The 23281-nt window shown below is 37.5% G+C and overlaps 1 protein-coding gene across 1 annotated transcript in view; it reads right to left on the bottom strand.

Annotated features, from left to right (window-relative positions):
* Window positions 1-23281, bottom strand: part of LOC149145994 (vacuolar protein-sorting-associated protein 37 homolog 2-like) — a 214691-nt gene that overhangs the window by 96186 nt on the left and 95224 nt on the right. Inside the window, exon 3 of the mRNA XM_089448956.1 lies at window positions 8653-8740. Within this exon, the coding sequence (XP_089305082.1) occupies window positions 8653-8740 (88 nt within the window). The remainder of the gene's footprint in view (window positions 1-8652; window positions 8741-23281) is intronic.

The raw sequence follows: 23281 nt of genomic DNA, 5'->3' as shown, positions 1-23281 counted from the left end.
GAATCAAGTCAAGGATCTCAGTCGCTCTGTTGTCACTGCTGGGAAAAGGGGATCTGGCAAACTTCCCCATAGCACATCCTTTGCATACATCAAGGTGATCAGAACTGAAATCTGGCACACCAGTGGTGATCTCCCGCAATGTACTCAAGGCCCCATGATACATGTGCCCCATCCTGCGGTGCCAAATCTCACACAACTCTGAACTGCTAGATCTGTTGTCAGTCCTGTCTCGGGTGCTGCTACTCAATGCCATCAGGGGCTGGAATGAGAACTTGTACACCTTGGCATGGCGCACACCAATCTCTCTCGCTGAAGAAGCTGGAGTTCCCTAGGATATATAAGCCCCTGTCCTCTCTTGAACAACACATCATACCCTCTGTCCTCAAGTGTTGAGACGGATATCAGGTTCTTCATTCCAAGCACATAGAACATCTGACACTTTCAAGGGAGGTTTGGGTCCCCTATCAAATGTCAATGTCCCCACACCGACTGCTCTAACAATGATGTTATCACCAAGTATTACCTCCATATCAATATCACCCTCTGAAAGCTCTGAGAAGTACTCTCTGACTCCTGTCATGTGGCGAGAAGTGCCATTGCCAACATACCAAATGCTAGAAGATGCTCTGCTAGTAGCAGAGAATGCACACTCCCTCTGAACCTGTATGACAGGTGATCTTTCACTAGTGGCCTCACAGACTATGAACCCAAACTCCCAATCAAAGCTCTCTGAGAAGTTCTCTATCTCTACAAAAGTTGCCATGGGTTTGTCTTTCCCTTTCTTGTTCTTCTTCTCTGGACACACAACAGCATGGTGTCCTAACTTTTGACAATTCCAACATTTGACTTTGGAATAGTCCTTCTCCTTGTTCTGTTGCTTGTCTTTACCTTTGCCTTTGCCTCCACTGTTGAAATCTTGCTTCTTTGCTTTGCCCTTCTTGCCTCTTGCTAACAATGCCACATTATCATCCTCCTCCACCTGTTTGGCTGCCCCAAGATGGTTCTTTCGGATCTCATTCTGAATGCAATCATCCCACAACCTCTCCCAATCGAGAAGGTTTTCCCGTGCAACAATGCCATCCACAAAATTCCCCCAAGCCTTGGGAAGACCATTCAAAGCAATCATCACCAACTCAGTGGGTGCAGTGATCTCACCTACGGCTGCCAACTCATCTCTCACTGAAGTGATCTTTGTGAGGTATGTTGTGGCACTGTCAGTCTTAGCCATTTTAGTGGCCTTCAGTTTCTCCTTTATGACCATTTTTTTGTTTTCATTTCAGCTCTAGTAAAGACTGGTCAAGGTTGTCCACATCTCATATGCATAAGTCTTTCCTCTCACATGAGGAATGACATGGTCTTTGATTCCTTCCAGAATCAATCTTTTTGCCTTAACATTATTTTTGTTATACTTTGCCAACTGTACAGGGTCAGCAGGTACTACTACTGGGTTCTGTGTGTTATTTACCATAATGCTCTAGACTTCTGCTTCCTCAAAAATGCTCTGGATCCTCTCCTTCCATGCACTGTAGTTGTTCTACCCATCCAACCTATCTTCCACTCTCAAACCCAAAGACATGTTTCACTGTCCTACCAAACTAAAATTTTCAAATTTGTGGTAAAGGTTTCTGTTTTCTGTGTAAAAATCAGTTTGTTGTAATTTTCACTTTGTTGTCCCTAACTGTATTTCTCCAATCTCTGATACCATGAAGAAATTTCAGCCCCCACTCCAGTTATCAGTTTTCCTTATCACTTCATGCATTTAGTTTTAAATCCAAGCATGATAAAAAATTCTAAAATCTGGAAATGACTATTTTCTGAAAACACAAATTTAGAGATTTCACAACTATTGAAATTGCAGAAATAAAACACAGCGAAATTATGACAGCCACACACAGAAAATAACACAATGATTTTTGGTCAATGTGACCCTGGAAAAACCCCATACAACTTTTGGGTAAAACTAGTTTGGGAGCTCTTCTTTATTTCTGAAAATGCTTTTACAGAGAAACTGAAATACACAGTAAAAATTCCAGCAACCACAAATTACAAATTATCTCGATTTCCGTGCTTGAACTCCACCTCGAAAATCATGCCAATCAGCAAACAGCCAAAACAGAATTTTTTCTAGCAATAAAATAGCATTAAATGTTGTACAGCCTGCCTCGAAAAAAACGTGCTCAGAACTCGTTGTACATACCGTACGGATTTCAGCAATACGGCTGCCTCGAAATTTGTGCCCTTGCTGCTATCCCTCTTCCTCTATTTCTGTGGTCCCTCTTCCTCGATATATGTGCCTTACTCCTATTGTACAGTTTTGCCTTGGGATGCATGCCAATAAATACTGCGGGCTAGATTTGCTTAAATGTCTTCTTGTTCCTCTCCTTCACTTCCTCACTGCTCAGAAATTTTCTCCTTTCTCTCTCTTCTCTGTCTCAAATGCTCATGAAAAAATGAATTGATCTTTGATTATTTTCCTTTTCTCTTCTCCTTTTATTCTCTAAATGACCTTTTGGGTTACCCTAAGATCTAATGATTGAGATTCATTTAGATCTAGGGATGAGAATAAATGTGCATTTAATTCTCACTTTCTATTTTTTAACTCACCCAGTTAAATAAAGACCCACTTAGCCTTTTATTTCCATAGTCACTTTTTCACTTTCTAATTCTTCATTGACTTCAATAAACTAACCTTTAAATTAGAATGTAACTTTACCACTTATAAAGTCACTTTCAAATTAAATTGACTTCACCACTTATAAAGTCACTTTAGGAGAAAAGTAAAAAATAAATATGGACACTTTTCCCTAGGCAAAAGATCAAAGCCTTAGGGAACCACTTGTCCTCTGGTACCCAAATTTTAACAGAATAGTGGAGCATTGAGCAGTAAAGAAGGATTGTCTTAATCAATGAAGCATCTCATGTAAGTTCCATCTACATTCTTTATTAAAACTAAAGGATTGGTGTCCTTGGATTTGGTGCTCCTAAACTCAAGGTTGGTGCCTTGGATGAGATAGGGTCGAAGCCTTAGAGGTCGGTGCCTTGGATAAGATAGGGTTGAAGCCCTAGAGGTCGGAGCCTCATCAAAAACCAAGTTGGTGGTTGGGAATAATTATCATACATTGTACTTATTCTTTTATACTCAATAAAATTATTCTTATACGTTTCTCTGATTAAATTGTGACGAATCTAATTGGTAATAATAACAATTGAAAGAAAATACGGATTCACCCCCCTCTCAGTGTTTCCAACACTTCCTTTATGTATATGTGGTGAATGCACAGAGAAGAATGTTTATCAGGAGGATCAACTGCTCACTGTCTTAAGGCAACATATTGATGCATTTGCATGTGATTACAACGGGATGAAAGGAGTACATTCTTCTGTGTAATAAGTTTGTGATCTTCCTATAGGTATATGTGGTGAGTTTTGTGATCTTCCTATCGGTATATATGGTGAGTGCACACAGAAGAATGTACTCCTTTCATCCCTTTGTAATCCCACACAAATGTTTGTGATCTTCCTATAGGTATATATGGTGAGTGCACACAAAAGAATGTACTCCTTTCATCCCCTTGTAATCCCACACAAATGTTTGTGATCTTTCTTTATGTATATGTGGTGAGTGCACACAGAAGAATCTACTCCTTTCATTCCCTTGTAATCCTATGCAAATGCATCAATATGTTGTTTTAAGCCAATGCACAGTTGATTCTCCTGATCAACTGAAAGTGAGAAGTTGATTTTCAACATTTTAGAGGGGCTAATTTCTATTGTCTTTGTGTTGTTTTGAACATAACAAGCAATAATTAAATTTGCATATAGACTCTCTTGGGAATAGCTAGGTTTCCCTAGGGATGACCCTTCTTTTAGCCCACCAATATTCATAGCAGCAGGATATTGGTTTTGAGGAAAACTATCAATTAAATCATCTTCATTAGCCTGCTCGCTGCCAACGGTGGTTTCTATTGTACACACAGGGTAGAATGATGGGATGCAGGAATCATCATCATCTTCTTCTTCTTCTTCTTCTTCTTCTATCCATGTAGGAAAGTCATTCTCAACAAGAGGTTGAGCTAGGGGGTATAATACAAGTTGTTTTCGGCACTACACATTGGTGATTGTCATGTTTCCAACCCTACAACTGATATACGCATCAACGGTAGCTAACCATGGTCTCCCTAAGATGAGTGTACAGCCATTGAACTTGGTTTTGGGTTGGAGGCCAAGGAAGTCTGCGGGATACTCCCAGGAGTCTATAGAGGGCATTACATGTTCTATGATGCCCTTTGGTGTTAATGTGGATCTGTTAGCAAGCTATAGCAGAGTAGTGGTCTTTCTCAAGGGCTCTTGGAAATTAAGTTTAAAAATCATTGCCTTGATCATGACATTAATTGCAGCTCCTAGGTCAATGAGAGTGTTTGGAATTGCAATGTAATTTACGTGCACACCTACTACTGGGCTTCCAGAATCCAGATACTTGGGGATGATTACTCTCCCAAGCAATACATCAGCTAGTTGCCCGATGACATTGATGGTAGGGGCATCCCTTCAATCCTTCCAGACATTTTGAGACATTCTTCCTTGATGAACTTGTTATAGATGCGAACATCTTTGATGGCTTGGAGGAGAGGAATTTTGATTGACCTAAGGCACATAATCCTCCTCCTGTTCATTTGGCAACTCCTTCAAAATAAAGTTTTGTAGACCTTCATGATGTTATCCAATGTTACTTGGGAGCAGGAGCGAAAGCGGGGAGCGGGAGCGAAAACAGGAGAGGGAGCGACATTTTCAAAAGCTCCTGATTTGGGAGCGAATCCCAGAGCGTTTTTTATATAATATATATATTTTTTATATTTTGATACATATATGTCAACAAAAACATGTAGAATAATGAATTAGATATAAAAAACAAAAAAAACATAGATTGAACCATATAAAAACAATCATCTAGAAGTTCATCAACCACGTCCACAAGTTAGTAACATAGTAAGATACAACATATTGAGTCTCATGATTCATCAATCTTAAAGTCTCAAGCTTTCAAAATTCAATATATAACATTTATCATCATTGATCACCAAAGTTGTACTTGTAAGCTAAGTGTAACCATTACAACAAATAATATCTAACATGAAATGAAATGTTATAAAATGAAATGAAATGAAACAACTTTCAACTTTCACGAAGCATCATATTCATAATTCATTACTAATGAGTTATAATTGCCAACTTCAAACTTAAATTGTCATATATTGTTTAAAAAAATATCATAATAAATATGAAAGAGTCAATAGTTATAAAAGCTACTAGAAACTAGAAAAGAGAAGTAAATCTATTATCTATTTCTTATGCTTGGGCCTCTTGCCACCACGAGAAATGTCTAATTTTTTAGTCTTGTTGGAAAATCAGGATCTTTGTCATTAATATCACCCTCTAAGCATTAATATCCAGAGGTATCTTTGTCATTACCTTTGTATCTGTATAGAGATCTTTGTCATTAATATCACCCTATAAGCATTAACATAAGATAGAAAAAGCATAGCATGTCAAGTCAAGATTTTGTTTGAGTGATGCGTACATTTTTAGGAGGGTCATGATAGAGGAGTTCGACAACCAATGTCACTAACATCAAGGTACATAGAGGGATTGGTGCTCTTGATTAAATACGAGTTCCATACCCTAATACATGACAAAATTCAATGGAAACATTGCAATCCCCCAATCCTGAAATCCTGAAAAACTGATAAGTCTACTGGATTTTGAATGAAATCTAAAATTCTACTTTCTCCATATGAAATCCAATGAGGCCGAAACCACTCTCAAACATCCTGAGTCATTTCATGGTAATGTTAAAAATTTAAGTAAAAGGATGAAAATGAAGATTAAGGAAAATGTCACTTTTACCATGAATAGCATATCAATACTAGGGCCTAGACTTGATCATTAAGCTGCCCCACTCAAAAATTATTTGTTTCTTTCAAAAAAAATGCATTTCGAACATTACTACAAAAAAAAATTGCAAAAAAGGCAAAACGCTCCCGAAAAGGCAGGAAGCGAAAAAAAATTTAGGGACCGCGCTCCCAAAATCGCTACCTTTTCGGGAACGATTTCAGGAGCGCGCTCCCGAGTCGCTCACGTGCGGAGCGCGGATTGGGAGCGGGATTGGGGGGGGAGCACTCCCCCACAACATAGATATTATCAATGTCCAAAGGATGATTTACCTTTATGTTATGCATCTAAGTTATTGGATTTATTTCTTAATGCCCAATATGCTTTTTGACTTACATCTGTTTACGAATGAGAACTAGTACTTGTTGGTCTCTCTGGAGCAGTGGCTATACTAAAAGTTGTATCTTCTTTTCTAAGTTGCCAAAAATGCCTAGGTAAAGCGCTGGAAACGTCATTTGCCGAATCTGAAATGGATTATGGTACGAAACGGTACGGATACGTACAGAAAACGTATTGATGGTTTTTGAAATGCCGGAAACTGCAAGCCCGTTTTCTCCCGCGTTTTGGGTTTTTTTGGTAGTTTTTGGACTGTTTCTGGAAATCTGGATAGCTCAAGTTGTATCTGGACTACCGTTTGACGTTACAGCTTGAGCTTTGAAACATCTAACTCCTAAATACAACGCCATCATTTTTACCTACCACTAACAATGAAGTCCCTACTTAACAACAGTAAATTAAAGAAATGGTGGTTACCTTTTCTTTGTGACTTAAAGTTCGAATGCAGATGGAAAATGTTCTTATGTTGTTATTTGTTCTATATATAGAGTTAAATTTATATGCGTCTTGTGATTAAGGGGACATTGGATTGGATATTACTATTGTTATTGGTATTTTAACATCAGCAGATTTTCAAGCCAAAGAAACTTGAGGATGTTGATTGTGAAATTGCTGACATTCTCACCTCAGCATCATCAACCCTTTAACGAACCCACATTTCAAGTTTCAACAGCAGCAGCAAGTATAACAATATTAAGCATCTCTACAAAGAAGAACAAGGTTCCTCTTTTCCAATCATTCTTTTCAACTGGGCATCATAGTCCCTCTGCAACACTCAATCCCCTATGGCTCTCATCATTATCCACTCAAAATGAAAGACATCAATCCCCTCCAAATAAAATGACACACCCCAACAACATATGATATGTATTCAAGTAATATCTCCACTAAAACAATAAACCGATTTTTGAGTAGTACTCAACATTTAAAGCAGTTTTATGACAGAATGATGACTTAGTGACATGAATGATGACATATTTGATGATATGTAAAAGTAATTTATGATGGTGTTTTAACTTTTAAACTTTTAAGTTTTGAACAACCATATGAATTATGAATAATGATAGTAGACTGCCAGTCATAGTTCATTTTGTACTTTGTACTACGTAGTATGCATTATTAATTTTGGTGATGATGTTGTAACTTGTCATGTTGATGATTGAAATTTGAAACAGAAACTTGATGATATGTTGAATCATAGATGTTATAATAATCGTTAATGATGATGATAATGTTTATGCTGAATTGATGATGATGATAGATGGTAATTGATTATGTACTTTTAGATATAATCTAGGTTCTAAAAGATGAATGGTAATATGAAATTCTTATATATATATATATATATATATATCTGTGTGTGTGTGCCATTTCCTGCCGTATCATATCCAGACTTTTTGAAAATTTGTCGTATCTGTTTCAAACCCTGTATCTGTATGCGTTTCAGTGAAACTTAGCTTCTTTTATTCTTCTGCATTCGCACTCAATATATTATGTCATTCATACAGGATAAAGCTGCCCAATGGAGAGACATTCATGGTGATGTGCACTTGGAGCTCTGTTCATTCTGCTTATCTACTCCTTTGAAGATATTTTTAGCAACGCTCCAGTGATGCCATGATTAACAAATATCTAATGAAACTAAGGGATGAGCCCCTTTGGTCTGATGTGTTAGCTCAAGGCCTAGAGTTGAGAGGTTTTACCTGTAGTGGATTCCATGGAACCTTGCTCCTGACAATAGGAACATTTAAGAAAAGCTATTATGGTTATAATATACCTAAATCTATCATAGAGAAAGTCCGTACCCTCACAAATTTGAAGAGAAATACAAAGATCGATCAGTAGCATTGGCATGTCCATGAGTATTATCTCTTAGCCAACTGAGATTGATTTGTTTGGATTAAGTTTTAAAAACAAACAAAACAAAAAAAGATTTATGAAAAGGAGGGTAAGCCACACACAAATAAAGACTATGGCAAATACAGAAAGACAAGAAAAGATTGCTGCACAAAAGCCTACAGAAAACAGATGAAAAAGTGATAAGTATTCAAGAAACTAGCAAAGATTATGAAAATTTTATAGAACAGAGCACGCCAAGAAGATTTTCCCTGCTGATTGGATATTGCCTGATTTGTTGTTTTTGTTCCTGTCATCCAGAAGTAAGACTTTTTCTACTTTCTCAAGCTAGTATCTATCTTGAATTTTACCATTTTGCTTTGCAGAAAACATGCTCAATTGAAAATGTATTCAATTTTCAATGACATCATTCACCTATCAGTGCAGATCATAGATGCATGCATAATTGCAGGCATATTTTGATTAAAATATTTACACATATATCAAGGAAATATAGGTGAGAATATTTACAGAGACAAGATGCTTCACTTCGCCTGTTGAATGCAGGACCTTATTGTAGGCTTCTTTGTCTGTCAAAATTGCCTGTAGTTCATCCACACTAAATATAAAGAAAAATATTAGAACTTCAAAGACAGACTGCTCACAAATATGTTTTAAGATATTATCTACAGATCCTAAATTCTAATGAATAATCCAACCAAACTGCCAGCAAAACTTCCTAGAATATAAGCAACTCTACTTCTCAATAAAAATATTCTTCTCATTATCATATACTAGTGCATAGAACTTTTGAACCCAGAAAAGTCAAAAAAATGTAACTATTGTCCCATCATGTCATGAAGCTATGTAATCATTCCTTAATCATGCTATGAAGCAAGGAGAAAGCTGAAACTAAATAGATTTTAGCATTCTCAAAAGAATTTTAAAGTTCAAGTAAAGCACTATCATTTCTATAATGATCAGCCAACAAAAACATTATTTTACTGCAGCTATACAGCACTGGAATATAGCTTTAATTCAAAGATTCGTGAATTATTGTTAAGGTTAGTAATGCATGCAATAGATCATCTAGATAGCCTTCAATAAATTTTCATCAGATTAGGACACAATAGTAAAACATATATTCAACATTATTCCATACATTAGACACGTAGAACGAAAACATATTCAACAATAGGTATACTTACAGGATAACATGCAAAAGATTCCATCTATTGATCCAAATAATAGCACCAAAGACAAACGATTTAGCACCAAATGTCAAAATGCAGTCATAAATTCCAAATCCTCCACAAGAAAAGAAGTTGAATTGCTCAAAAAGGTAGAAAATCCAAGTGATCTGATGATAATTTACGAGAATGAATGATTCCTCTATTTATATGAGGAATTCAAGTTCTAATTTTAGCATAAAACCCCTAAAAAACATAAAATAATGTTCTAATAACAAGCTAGGCTACAAGCCAACCTAGTAGCCAATGATAAAACATAAATCTATCCCACACGTGTGAGCCATAGATGAGAGAGAGATGACGCCATGCATGTGTGAGCCTTCCAAGGCTAGTGTTGAGGCTTCTTGGTACCAAGATGTGAGTAGAATCCCTCTAAAATCAACTCCCAAGGGTTGGCCCTTAGGTCTCTGCCAATGCTCCCCTATGGACCCCAATTATCATTTTGGGGCACAAATGTGGTCTCATGGGTCTCCAGGTGATCAAAATATATGTCTCTACTACAACGTTGGGGGCTTTCAAGGTGGCATGTAATGACCAAAAGTCTTATACGCAGCAGAAATATTAAAAATACTTCGTAGACAAAGACATCCATCGTAGGATAGTAACTGTAAATTGTATATTGTATAAAGAATTGATGTAAGATGATTACAAATGAGAATGAGGGCCCGCTTATATACCCTAGGCAGGTGCCCTTTCATGAATGGCCATGTCTCTAAGACATGCCTCTTCATTACTAACTAACTAATCATTAGTTAATTAATTATCGTTTATTATTATTATATTTATATTTACATTTATTATGAATTATGAATTATATTCATAACATAGCCTTCCCCTTCAAAAAGATTTGTCCTCAAAGCTTACTGATGAAAGACTTGATCTCTTTTTCTGTTTCGAATGTCTTCTCGTCTCGGCATTGTCATCTTCGTTGATACTAGTTGATATGATCCTCTAAGTGACAAACAAAAGTGTCGCACTGAGAAGGGATCAAACCATCCTAGATTGATCTTCTGTGGGATCAAATTTTGTGATGAATAGTTATCATAGGACTACATTTTGCAAACTTCAATATCCTTGGGAACATAATTTTGTTGTTTATTTTCTGAGCAATACTAGTACGCAGCTTGATTGGAAACTCTACTCTTGTGATTTGGATGTCGATACATAGCTCCTTTGGTTGGCTTTCCTTTATCATATTAGTGGTTGATTCCTAATTTTCTTCAAGCATTGTTGTTGTTAAGTTGGCAATTGAATCATCATTTGGAATGTCCATTGTTTGGATTGCAGCTTCTGCGTATGTTTTAACTTCTCTAGATTCCTCTTCTTCCTTGTGATATTGACCGGATCAGTATTTATTCCCTTATCTTCAACTTGGACTAAAACGACTGACGACTTCAATACTTCACCTTGAAGTTGTTCTAGCTTGTCATTCAGCAGTTTCTTGTCATTTTTAAGTTTTTTTATTTGCGTAAGTAGTGTTTGGTTATGATTCCTTAAACGTACAAGTTCATCCTTTTCTAAGTTGTTGACTTTATTCCTAGTAGCCTCATCATCTTTTAAACATTTGACATTATTCCTAGTAGCCTCATCATCTTTTAAACATTTGATTTGTTCTAATAATGTCTGATTAAGGCTCTTAAAACGTAAATTTTCTTCTTCTTGTTCTAATAAATGCTTCTTGAGTTCCTTCTTTGTGGCTTTGGCTTTCTTGGCTTGTTCGAGTAGTTTTTCAATGTGATCTCTGAGGCGTGAAATTTCTTTATCTTTATTCCAGACGGCTTCTTCAAGCTCTTTTTGCTTCTTATTTTTGTTATCTTGAAACATCAAGTCTGAGACATCCTTGAAGTCTTCTACTGAAGATGTTATTGATTTTGATTTACTTATTATGTCTCGAAATGTGACCATCTTCCCCTTATAAGGAAATTTCAAAACTTGTTTCTCTATGTTTAACATGAATGTAGCCAAATTCTTAAACCAAGGTTGACTAAGTATGATGTCAATATCCATCTTTACAACATGAAATTGAGATATGTACTCATAATGACCTACTCTCACTTGTAAATCACTAATGTTATACTCTTTTTGGTCAAAAATATTTTTTCTTACACCAATGCTTGGCTCTAGAATTAATAGTTGATTTGCCAAGTTAACGTTGACATAATTTTTATCGTTGCTTGTGTTGATAGCGATATTAATTTATCTTCCTTGGATACTTCCTTTTAATGTAATTACTTTGTGATCCGTAACTAAAAAACCTTTATAGGAAAATCGTCCTTCCTTCATTTCCAAATTAGAATCCATTTTTTTTTGTAACTTCCTCTCAATCTCTCTTCTTCTTGTTTTATTTAATCCTTCAATAATTTAATTAATTAATGGATTTTAATTAATTAAATTAATTACATAGATATATATATATATATATATATATATATATATATATATATATATATTCCCCTCTCTTTTTTTGAAATAATATTATTTATTTTTTAAATAACTAATTATAGAGTTATATAGTTTTGTTTTGTATTTATAACCATACAATATGGTTATACCCCTTGTGTACTAATTAATTATGTAATTAATAATAATTAATGATACAATTAATGCCTATGAAAAAAATCTTGGAAGGTTTGTGGATTTGGAATAATACGCCTTTTTGAAACAACGTATGGGCCAAGTGAAAAACATGCAAGGAATATCGATTGGAGAAGCCAATAGCCCAACAGAAGACAAGGGCGAGGGTTGAACGAGGTCGGACGGGGCAACATTGACCTAAGTTTGGTAGGACAAAATACGAGGCACGATATTCGGTTGAGGGTTGGCATCGGAGGTCGGACAATGCTACAGGTACGGTGAGCCTTTTTTTACTCTGTTGTAGGGAACAGCGACAAGAAGGGAACCGATTGCAAAACAAGGAAAACGAAGAAAACTAACTCTCAAACAATACTCCACTCTCCAGATTTTTAACTTACATTGCTTACAAGACCCAAAATGAAAAGCAAGGTAGCATATTTAGATTTCAAAAGAAGATGGATATGATTAAATTGTTAGGATTGGAAACAAGTCCAGCTGAGACACAGGATTACTCCGTGCACATAACTTTAAACTACGCGAACCCCTGGCCGAAATACAGAACAGTTTTGTTCAATATCTAAATAGGACCCTGTTCTTTCTTCTCTTCAAATAGGCAGAAGCCTAGAATAATTTGAAGGAAAACGCTAAATAGATGTTGTCGTGAATGCGACTAGCCAGTCTTAGACCGGCAACAGTGATTTAGGATTTGCGACGGCATTGAGGCCAGATACAGCAAAAGTTGCGACGATTGTTTGGGTCGATGGTTAATGATTTAGGTGGAAAGCAGACGTTGTGCATTTTGACCTTTATTTCCTTTTCTTCTTATATATCTATCTATATATATATATATATATATATAGCCCTTTTTTTTAATTTACCCCTTTTTTTATTTTTTTTAAATATAATCCTTTTTAATATATAATTATTGTTTTTTTTAATTTTAATGTACGTGTTCTTTTTTTTTAATGGCCAAAGGCCTGACGAGAGAATGGGAAAGCTCCAAACTCTGGTAGCGAAACACTTCAATGACAACAATGTTGACGATTTTTTATGGCCAAGGACCTGGATCGGAGAGCGTGGTTCTGTGCAGCAGTGGAGTGGCCAGAGGATTGAACTGCTTTGATACCAATGTAATGACCAAAAGTCGTATATGCAATGGAAATATTAAAAATACTTCATAGACAAAGACATCCATCGTAGGATAGTAATTGTAAATTGTATAAAGAATTGATATATGATGATTACAAATGAGAATGAGGGACCGCTTATATACCCTAGGCATGTGCGCTTTCACGAATGGCCATGTCTCTAAGACATGCCTCTTCATTACTAACTAACTAATCATTAGTTAATTAATTATCGTTTATTATTATTATATTTATATTTACATTTATTATGAATTATGAATTATATTCATAACACGGTACTAGCCCTCCCATGTCTCAAGGTGTGAGACCTATTGAAATATGTAATTAGGTTCCGTCTTCAACATGTCTTATGTACTTTGATTTTATGTATTTGATGTAAAGAAAAAAAAACTTTTTATTATTATTTTATAGCATGGGTTTCATTCTCAAGGTCATTTTATTTATAGGTCAAGCACCCATTGTGTGCTTCTAGGGCTTTGTCATAAAGTCTATGAGTCAATAGAGTCATTGTTATATGTAATAGACCCTATTGGGCATTTTGTATCAAGTCAAAAGAATTTATTTGAGTCAATATTGTATAAATAATCCCTCTAAGACCAAGTCAACCTACAAGAGATGAAGTTGGCCTTATTAAGGGTTATTCGAGCCTCACAGAAAGGGTATATATAAGTGCTATAAACCCCATTTGAAGAAGACATATAACACATTCAATCAAGCAAGAGAAATAAGTTCGATCATAAGGAGAAAGAAGTCTAAAGGGAAAGCGAAGTTCAAGAAAGAGAGATTGGAGTTTTGAGGTATGATTTTGGGCCACGTTATCTCACACGTGCGAAGAAATAAGGGCAAACTTTGTTGCAGCAAGGAGCAAATTGCAGTCATCTAAAGGAGCCAAAGTTTGGTATCAAAAGATCAAGTTTGGAAGCTGAATTTCCAAGGAGAAAGAAGCACCCTAAGCAAAGGAAGAAGAAGACCTATTTTACAATCGTTTAATCCACAGGGGAGAATTATAGTTTTTGCGATAAGGCCGAAAATTGCAGAAAAGAAGTTGCAAGTCTGAACTTAAGGTCAAAAGTGAAGTTGCAGCGGTTTTGAAGCAGCTCGACTTGGGTTGACTTTATGAGGAAAAAGCTCATCAAGGAGTAAGTTGACTTGGCCTTGGAGGGGTCTCTGTCTTGGGTCTAAAAGGTCTTGGAATTCATCATTTGAAGATTCTATAAGAAGAGAAGAATTACTTGTGGTTTTCTTCTCTAGGAGAAGTTCTGGCCCTGGCTAACAAACTATATCTTGTGTCCACCTGTTCTATTGGTCTTCATGTTTTTGGTAGTCGTTTGATGATATGAACACTATAATAATCAAGAGAAGAAGAAGTTAATTATAAATTCTACAAGTTGAAGTTAAAGAACATCACAAGCAGTTATCAAGTTAAGAGAAATCACATCTAATCTAGCTGCCCTAGATTTCTCAACATGGAATCAAAGCTAAGGTGACAAGAAGAGGCAGCTTGAAGATCACTCAATTGAAGGATACATAAGGGCCAAATACAAGAAGAGCATCAAGAAGGAATCTATACATTTGAAGAATCTTAAGAAGTCTCTCACATTCCACATCCAAAGGAAGCAAGAAGAGTACTTCATCATCATCAGAGGAATCAAAGTGATCTCCCTCACATTGAAGGAAAGAACATATCTCAAATATCTTTGAAGGAAGAAAAATATCTCAAGGCGAGTAATGGCTCATTTACCTTCAAGGTCGTAAAGAAATCAATAACAGAAAACCTTACAACAAAATTAAATGTGTCACCTCAACAAGAGAATGATAGTGAAAAGTCCCATCTCATTGAGGTCAATGTGGTGGAATTGAAAGAAGATACTTTTACTCATACAGATAAAGAAGATGACGAGTCAGAGGTAGAGAACAATGAAGAAAAATCTCCTTGTTCTTACATCATGAATCAAGAAATAATTGAAGAACAAGAATATGAGGAGAGGCTTGATGTCAAGATTATGCAACAACCCACAATCCCCCCTCTAGATGAAAGCACAAGTTTAGCAGGCTACACTCCTTTCCAAGCAATTGATCTTCATGAGAAATACCCCAATGATTTGGAAGAGAAGATTTAGTAAACAAGCATACTCTTTAAGAGAATGGGGTCCACGAAGATCTTGAGTCTACTGATGCATTCTTCAAGGTTGATAGATGTAAATTGTTGATTTTTGAGTAGCTTGGGAGGTACTCTTGTTGAAGAATCTGGGGCACGAGGTTAATGAGATTCTTCTTTACATGATAACTATTAATGTTTAACTTGTTTGCATATTCTTTAACATTAATGTGTCCTCTTTAGATCATTAAATAGCTATCATAACAAAGAAACAAGAACACAAGGTGTTGGCATTCTGCCAAGGCCAAAACCTCTCCCTCTTAGAAAGGAAAACCCTCACAAAATTCTTCTTATAGAGATTCCAATTGACGAACACCAAGACCATGACCCTTGATTAACTAAGCCACTCCAAGACCACGGCGCCAATCCTCTTCTTCATATCTCTGAGACCATCATCATCACTACATCATGAAGACACTCATTACTGCTACAACATTACCGAGAATATTGCACTTCCACTAAGAGACTCATCATAGCTATGAGCTTCGTTGTTGATGCATTATTATATAAAGATCACAAAGATCCTCTTCATTTCTAATGCACCGAGACTTAGAGACAGTAATCATCAAGATAGTGAATGAGTCTATTATATATATAAGCTGAGACTATGTTTTTAAATAGATCCTTCATGCCGAGAGTGTAGTCACTTGTGACTGCATTGTCATAGCACTAAGACTTGTATCATTTCTTTCCTTCGAGGAGTATTAGCAATGCACCTTAACATATACTCAGGAGGTGACTGAGATTTCCTGCAAGGTAACGATATAGTATTCTGACTGTAGTCATCCGAGAGTATACTTCTTCAAATCATGCGAGGTTGTAGACCCTGTTCTCATCCGAGATTCCTTAGAGAATTGCGAGATTGTGTTCTGTATTTTTGCAGTAACTTCAGCTGGCAATTAATAGGTGTTTGACCATGTATTCAAGCCGACATGGACCTATGAATCGATGTGTCTCATCTTGTGAGCCGACATGACTCCCTTTTACTTCTTTTGCTAGCCGACTTGACTATGTTTTTTCATCATTTTTCTTGCTCGTATTTAAGAGGATTGTGCTGGTCTTGGAGGGTTGTTCTTATACATTTGGTTGACCCATATACATTACATAAAGGCTCAAGAAGAGCTCCTTACACATCTTTGACTCTTTGACTTTCCTAGACCTATGGAATGGGCAATAAACTCATTCTTATAATTTACACAAATAATATTTATTTTTCTTGACAAGTACAAAGATCAAAATTACATGTATAAATACCGAACCTAGTTACGTTTTCTTCAACACTCCCTCTTAACTAGGGAGGTATTTACAATGGTACTTGGTCGTTCTCAATCTGAAGAATTTCTAATAAGAAGAATCGGATTGGTAACCCATCTGTATAGCATCATAGTAACCAACATTGTTCATAGCAAGGCCTTGACTAACAGCTCTATCTCTCATAAGATCAAAGCACAATGTTGGTGAGACCAATGACTTATAGACACCTTAGTCATTGTCTCTCAAGGTACATACCCACCCGGGTGTTCATTGAGTATGACCTTCTAGGACTATTCTTGTCTTGGGTTCCTAGCCATTCAAAGAATATCGGTCCTCTTGCCTACTCTTGTCTCGAATGCCCTACACATCCTCAAAGAGTACCGGATGCCAGATGATTACCCAACCCTCCATTCTTTCTTCTAAAATGGAGACAAGAATGTTGTGTCTACATTTCCATTCATGGCCTTCACCTAGACTTACAGTTGTTAGTCCTGGTCTAGTGCATGACACATGAAATAGAAAAACACAATTGTCACTCCTTTTTAATCAGGGGTGATCTAATCCAAGCTCCCTCTTGATCAGGGACCTGTCAGAGCTCCCTCTTAGCTAGGGACTCTTCTATACATCAGCAACTTCTTCTTCGTGGGTCCTTTAGTTGCTTGATCAACTTTTCTCCTTGATGTCATGAAAGTTAGTTGAGCTTCTTTCTTGTAGGGCAACAGCCATCGATCACTTTCCTCCTTAGTTTGTCATGTCATTCCTTTCTTCATGGAAAGTGGCCTTCTTCATATCTGGAACCTTCGTCATATGACTACTTCTTTCTCATCATGCTTCTTCCATTCATCACATGAATGCTAGTTGTACTTGTAAGTAGCCCTACATGAACTTATCCAGATATTATTCAAGAAATCAAATATATCATTAAATCAAATCGTACCTTACTATGTGGCTCTTCATCATGACATCTTTCTACAGGTATCAGCATCCTGCTCTTCATCATGACATCTTTTTGTAGGTATCAACGTCCTGCATTCATGTTGACAAATTTCCCAAAGATATCCATTTTCAAGGGTCTACATCTTTTCCATCAGAGTCTTCATATCTTTCCAGGAGATTTTTCTAGTCAAGTCTTCTTGATCTTTTTAGATGTTGATTGCCTTCATCAAGGTTGCATATCTCACAATCTCTTCCTTCCTTACACATTCCATTCCCAGGTGTCTTTTAGAGTTTTCTACTCAGAGTTATGTAATTGTAGTCAACCACCTCATATTTCATATGAGGACATATTATGTTGATTTCATCTAGTGTGACTTATGTCTTTCTGCATCCTTTCAGAGGAGGAGATCCTTTTCCTTCGATCATGCTTCTCAAGATAGAAGTATTGATCTGCAACCATACGACATGACATTATAAAACTTAAATACAAGTATACATACCTCATTTTACCTTTAGGTTGTCCAGGCTTCTTTCAGCAGCTTCCTTGATTGAAAGATCTTCAACCCCTTGAACTGCTCTTACGTCATCATATCATTATTCATGAACTCCACAGGTTGGAGTTTCTATTGAAACACTTGCTTCATCCCTAGATCAGTGAATCTTCTAGTGAAGATTCCATCAGAGAATCTTGAGGATCTTTAATATCCCTATCTAGCAGATGTTTCCCTTTTGTTGCATGATGAGCATTCTTCAAATGTTTGAGTTCTGCAAAGTTGTTGCTTACAACTTGCCTTCTTTCATAGAAACCCTAAGATGTTGATTGAGGTATCTTACTTATCCTTGAGAATTTAGTCACCCTCGTGATGATGTCACGAGATCTTTTTTCTTTCATGATGTTACACCACATCGTATAATATATTGTAGTCACATTCTATGTAGGATCTAGGGGCCCAAAAAGAGACTTACAGAGAGAGACTAACTTAAAGATTTCTACTCCCTCTTAGTCAGCGCCTTCCATCCTATCCAGTGACATGAATTTTCTTATAATGTTCATGATTCCTCTACTAGCTTCCCTAATGTCTACCTTCATGAACTCAAAGGAGACCTTATTCAATGACATCATTCATCTATGAGGACCATAACTATCGCCCTTATTTCATGCAAGGACCTTGTCATGAGGATTATGACTATCCTCTAGCATTTCCATTCCCTTGCAAACTGAAGTCATTAAATCAAAAATTGATTAAACATGAGAGATACTTACTTGGCATGTGAAGAGGAGATCTTCACCTTGATACTTGCTTGAGCTGCCCATCATGAACCACTAGTATCCTTTTACCAAAACTTCTTTTGAGACCTTCTAGCATTATGACTTTTGTGATTGTGGCATCACCGAACCTGCTTTATGATCTTGAGATCATCTTGACTCCTAATCATCTTCAAGGTACTTTCGACTCCTTTTACGCTAGAGATATTGCTATCCAACAAGTGGACTTTATCACACTCAATGTTTCCAACAATGTATGAGCATCATTCAAACTATGATTGTGATACTGAGAGATTCATATTCTGATTTGAGCACCATGTTATTGAGATCATGTTCAGATCTGAGATAGTGACAAGTATATCAATATGACAATGTAACGAGACAATGATGTCTACTATACGAGTTGTGTAGAGAAGCACAGTGTTTGTGAGCCCGAACTTGTCACCGAATGACCGTTGCTCCATTGCTATAGCTTCACTCAGATCTTCTTCATATTGATATACGTATATACCCATGGATTTTGTACTGAGATTCTGCCTTCATTGTGACTGAGTTTACTCAATTACTCGAATGTCAAGATAGAGAGTATTAAAGGATCATTGAGATCCTTATCATCATAATTATGCTGAGAGTATATGATCCTTTACGTATGCCAAGCCCATGAGTGCTTCAGCGTGATCCTCTCCATTTATGCGAGACGAGATCAGGACTGTATGCCAAGATTCAAATATCATGCTGAGAATGTATCATAGGGACTGCAATCACTGTGACTGTGATGTTGAGACTGTATATTCTCTTCCTTCACCAAGAGTATTACGATTCTAAGTTGAGATATCATATTGTGCCCATCGAAATTGATAGAGGAGTTCGAATATACCATTGAACTTCATCACTGAGATCCTGTACCTATCTGTATCATCTGAATATTCACAGCGATCCGAATTCTAAGCACGAGTATTGGGACTTCACTTTAACTGAGATTGATCTTGACTTGTCTTGTTGTTTTATATTGTTTGTGTCTCTTTTATCCCCTTCCTTAAACTGCAACCATAGCTCTGATTCCATGGTGAAGAATCTGGGGCACAAGGTTAATGAGATTCTTCTTTACATGATAACTATTAATGTTTAACTTGTTAGCATATTCTTTAACATTAATGTGTCTTCCTTAGATCATAAAATAGTTATCATAACAAAGAGACAAGAACACAAGATGTTGGCATTCTGCCAGGGCCAAAACCTCTCCCTCTTGGAGAGGAAAACCCGCACAAAATTCTTCTTATAGAGATTCCAATTGACAAACACCAAGACCATGACCCTTGACTAACTGAGCCACTCCAAGACCAAGGCGCCAATCCTCTTCTTCATATCTCTGAGACCATCATCATCACTACATCATGAAGACACTCATTACCGCTGCAACATTACTGAGAATATTGTACTTCCACTGAGAAACTCATCATAGCTATGAGCTTCGTTGCCGATACATTATTATACAGAGATCACAGAGATCCTCTTCATTTCGAATGCACCGAGACTTAGAAACAATAGTCATCAAGATAGTGACTGAGTCTATTATATATATAAGCTGAGACTGAATTTTTACATAGATCCTTCATGCCGAGAGTGTAGTCACTTGTGAATGCATTGTCATAGCGTTGAGACTTGTATCATTTCTTTCCTTCGAGGAGTATTAGCAATGCTCCGAAACATATACTCAGGAGGTGACTGAGATTTCCTACGCGGTAACGATATAGTATTTTGACTGTAGTCATCCGAGAGTATACTTCTTCAAATCATGCGAGGTTGCAGACCCTAGTCTCATTCGAGCTTCCTCAGAGAATTGAAAGATTGTGTTCTGTATTTTTTCAATGACATTAGCTGCCAATTTATAAGTGTTTGACCATGTATTCAAGTCGACATGGACCTATGAACCGATGTGTCTCATCTTGTGAGTCGACATGACTCCCTTTTACTTCTTTTGTTGGCCGACTTGACTGTGCTTTTTCATCGTTTTGCTTGCTTGTCTTTAAGAGGATTGTGCTGGCCTTGGAGGGTTGTTCTTATACATTTGGTTGGCCCATATACATTACATGAAGGCACAAGAAGAGCTCCTTACACATGTCTTTGACTCTTTGACTTTCGTCGACCTATGGAATAAGCAAGAAACTCATTCTTATAATTTACAAAAATAATATTTATTTCTTTGACAAGTACAAAGATCAAAATTACATGTATAAATACTGAACCTAGTTACATTTTCTTCAACAACTCAAGCCCTAGGGTTCAAGGTTTGGAGGGTGGAGCACCACAAGAGTCACTTGTGGGCTTGGAACCCACGGTTGGGGTTTTGCACCCATCGTGATTTGGGCCAAAACCATGGACACATTTCAACATGTGATGGATGAGGATGATAGCTCTCGTCGAGACGAATCCGACGCAACTAAAATCATCTGATTTCGAGTTGTAGAAATGGAGTTATGAATTTTTGAAGATAAGAAATGGGTTCGAAAAGAAGAGTCTAGGTCGACTTGATGTTAGTAAGCCTTGTGATAGCTTGTCAAGCCCTAGTTGGACGTTTGAGGAAGCCCTTGTGAATGATATAAATACCAAGTGATATTAGTGTCAGTTCTTACATCCAAAGTGAGCAACACATCACAAGAAGCAGCTCATTGAAGGAGAAAGAGGAATCTGCCTTGGCCGCAGGCATAAGGAAGGAAACCAACGTGGGAAAGAAGGTTGTCAGGTCTTCTATTGGTGACTGAATTGCACAATTGGAGGGTTGAGGGGCAGAAGTCAAGAACAGGATTGTTTAAGGGTTCATTTAAGGGCGGATTGTCCTTAGAACAAGTAGCCACATACCTGTGGAGGAAATTTGAGGTTGTCACAGTGAAATAAAGGAGGGTCGAGGGTTGTTTGAGGGCTAGAACAAACCAGACTTGCAACAAACTACCACGACCCCTCAAGGAAGGACAGTCGCATCTCTGAGGAGAAAATCTGGGCAGAAATTAAGGGCTGGAAAGTGATTGTGCTTTGCCCTTACCAGGTCGAGGTTGATAGCATAGGAGCAAACCTTAAACAGTGAGTTGAAGGTATGTGTTTTGGTGCATCTTGTAGGTGTTGGATCCGTGTTATTGGATCAATTTTGGATCAGTTTGTGATCCAGGTGGCTCCAGAGACACACACAGGACAAAGAGGGCTTATGAAAGCTCAAAAATCAAAGTGTTTGGATTATGCTCGAACCAGGACCCGAGCGTAGATCTCGTCGTCCTGATTGCAGCGGTGCGAACAGTTCGTCAATCCGAGTCCAGATGAGGAAGATAGAGGCAGTCAAAGTTGGGTTGACTTTTGCTGACTGGGCAGGTTTAACGAGGACACAATTTGCATTTCTCCGGCGGACAGAATCCGGCCAACTCCGGCTAGATTCCAGGCGAAATCATGGCCTCGTTAAAAAGACTCCTACGGCTTAAAAACGAAATTTTTAAAAAATGCATATTGTTTTTTTTAAACGAACAAAAATATTAAAAAAAGGGGGTGGGGGCCACCAACCCCGCCACCCCCTCTACACATAACCGTACATAACATATAATGGTGGAGGGAAGGGCCACGAACCCCGGCCCCTCCCACGGAACCACCACCACACTAAAATTTATTAAGGGTGGGTCGGCCCTTGGGGTGCGGACCCAACCCTCCACCTCACCACACCCAACTAATGCGACGAAGGGAGGTACGATGGGCGGGCCGCCCAAGGCGGGCCCGACCCAACCCATCTGATTCTAAAAAAAGGATTTGATGTGTAAAAAAAGGAGGAGGCGGGGTTTGACCGGCTGACCTCCTCCCTATTAAATAGATCCTTAACCAACTCCCCCAACGGCCTCATTGAGTAATCTGCCCACAAATTAATATTTAAACCTCATTTGCACGTAGTTCGGGGGTAGATGGAGGAACCAGGAGCGGGCATGGATTTCGAGGCAGAGGAGGCAGTGCATGCAGTTCGAGGCAGCATTTTGTAGGAGGGCCGAATTTTCACTTTGTCAGATTTTGACAAATTTTATATGGTTTCAGCACTTCTCGACACCACGAACGCAATGGCGTTGTCCGTTTCTCCATCAGAGTTCTACATTTTTCAGCCATTTTTCAGTATGCAGGTGGAACCATCACTGCTATAGAAACAGGGAGCAGAACCATGATCCTTGAAATTTTCCCGAGGAGGTAATTTTTCTCCATGTCAGAATATAGTCAACTTTACAGTAGTTTTTCATGGTTTTCCACAAGGATCGCAATGGCGAGCTCAGATTCGCCTTGTGAGTTGCAGATTTCCAGTCCACCCATGGAGCAAAATCTTTGAGGAATCTAGGGGGAATCTAAAAGATTCCTTGAGCCCCAAATTCTCAATTTCTCAGAATTTATAAATTCGACAGTCGATTTTGCACTATTTGACGCCACAAATATGATGGTGTGTGTGTGCAGATTTTTCATTTGCTCATTCTATTTTTCAGCCATTTTTCTAAGTGGAATGCAGGTGTCAGCGTTCATGTGCGAGTAGCCATTTTCATGTGATTCGATGTCGTGAGAT

Source organism: Pinus tabuliformis, chromosome X, assembly GCF_031772625.1.
Source record: "Pinus tabuliformis cultivar Carrire ecotype Pingquan chromosome X, CPIR1, whole genome shotgun sequence".
In the NCBI taxonomy this organism is placed as follows: Eukaryota; Viridiplantae; Streptophyta; class Pinopsida; order Pinales; family Pinaceae; genus Pinus; species Pinus tabuliformis.
Note: the sequence above shows the minus strand (reverse complement) of the source record. Positions and strands in the feature narration are given on the sequence as shown.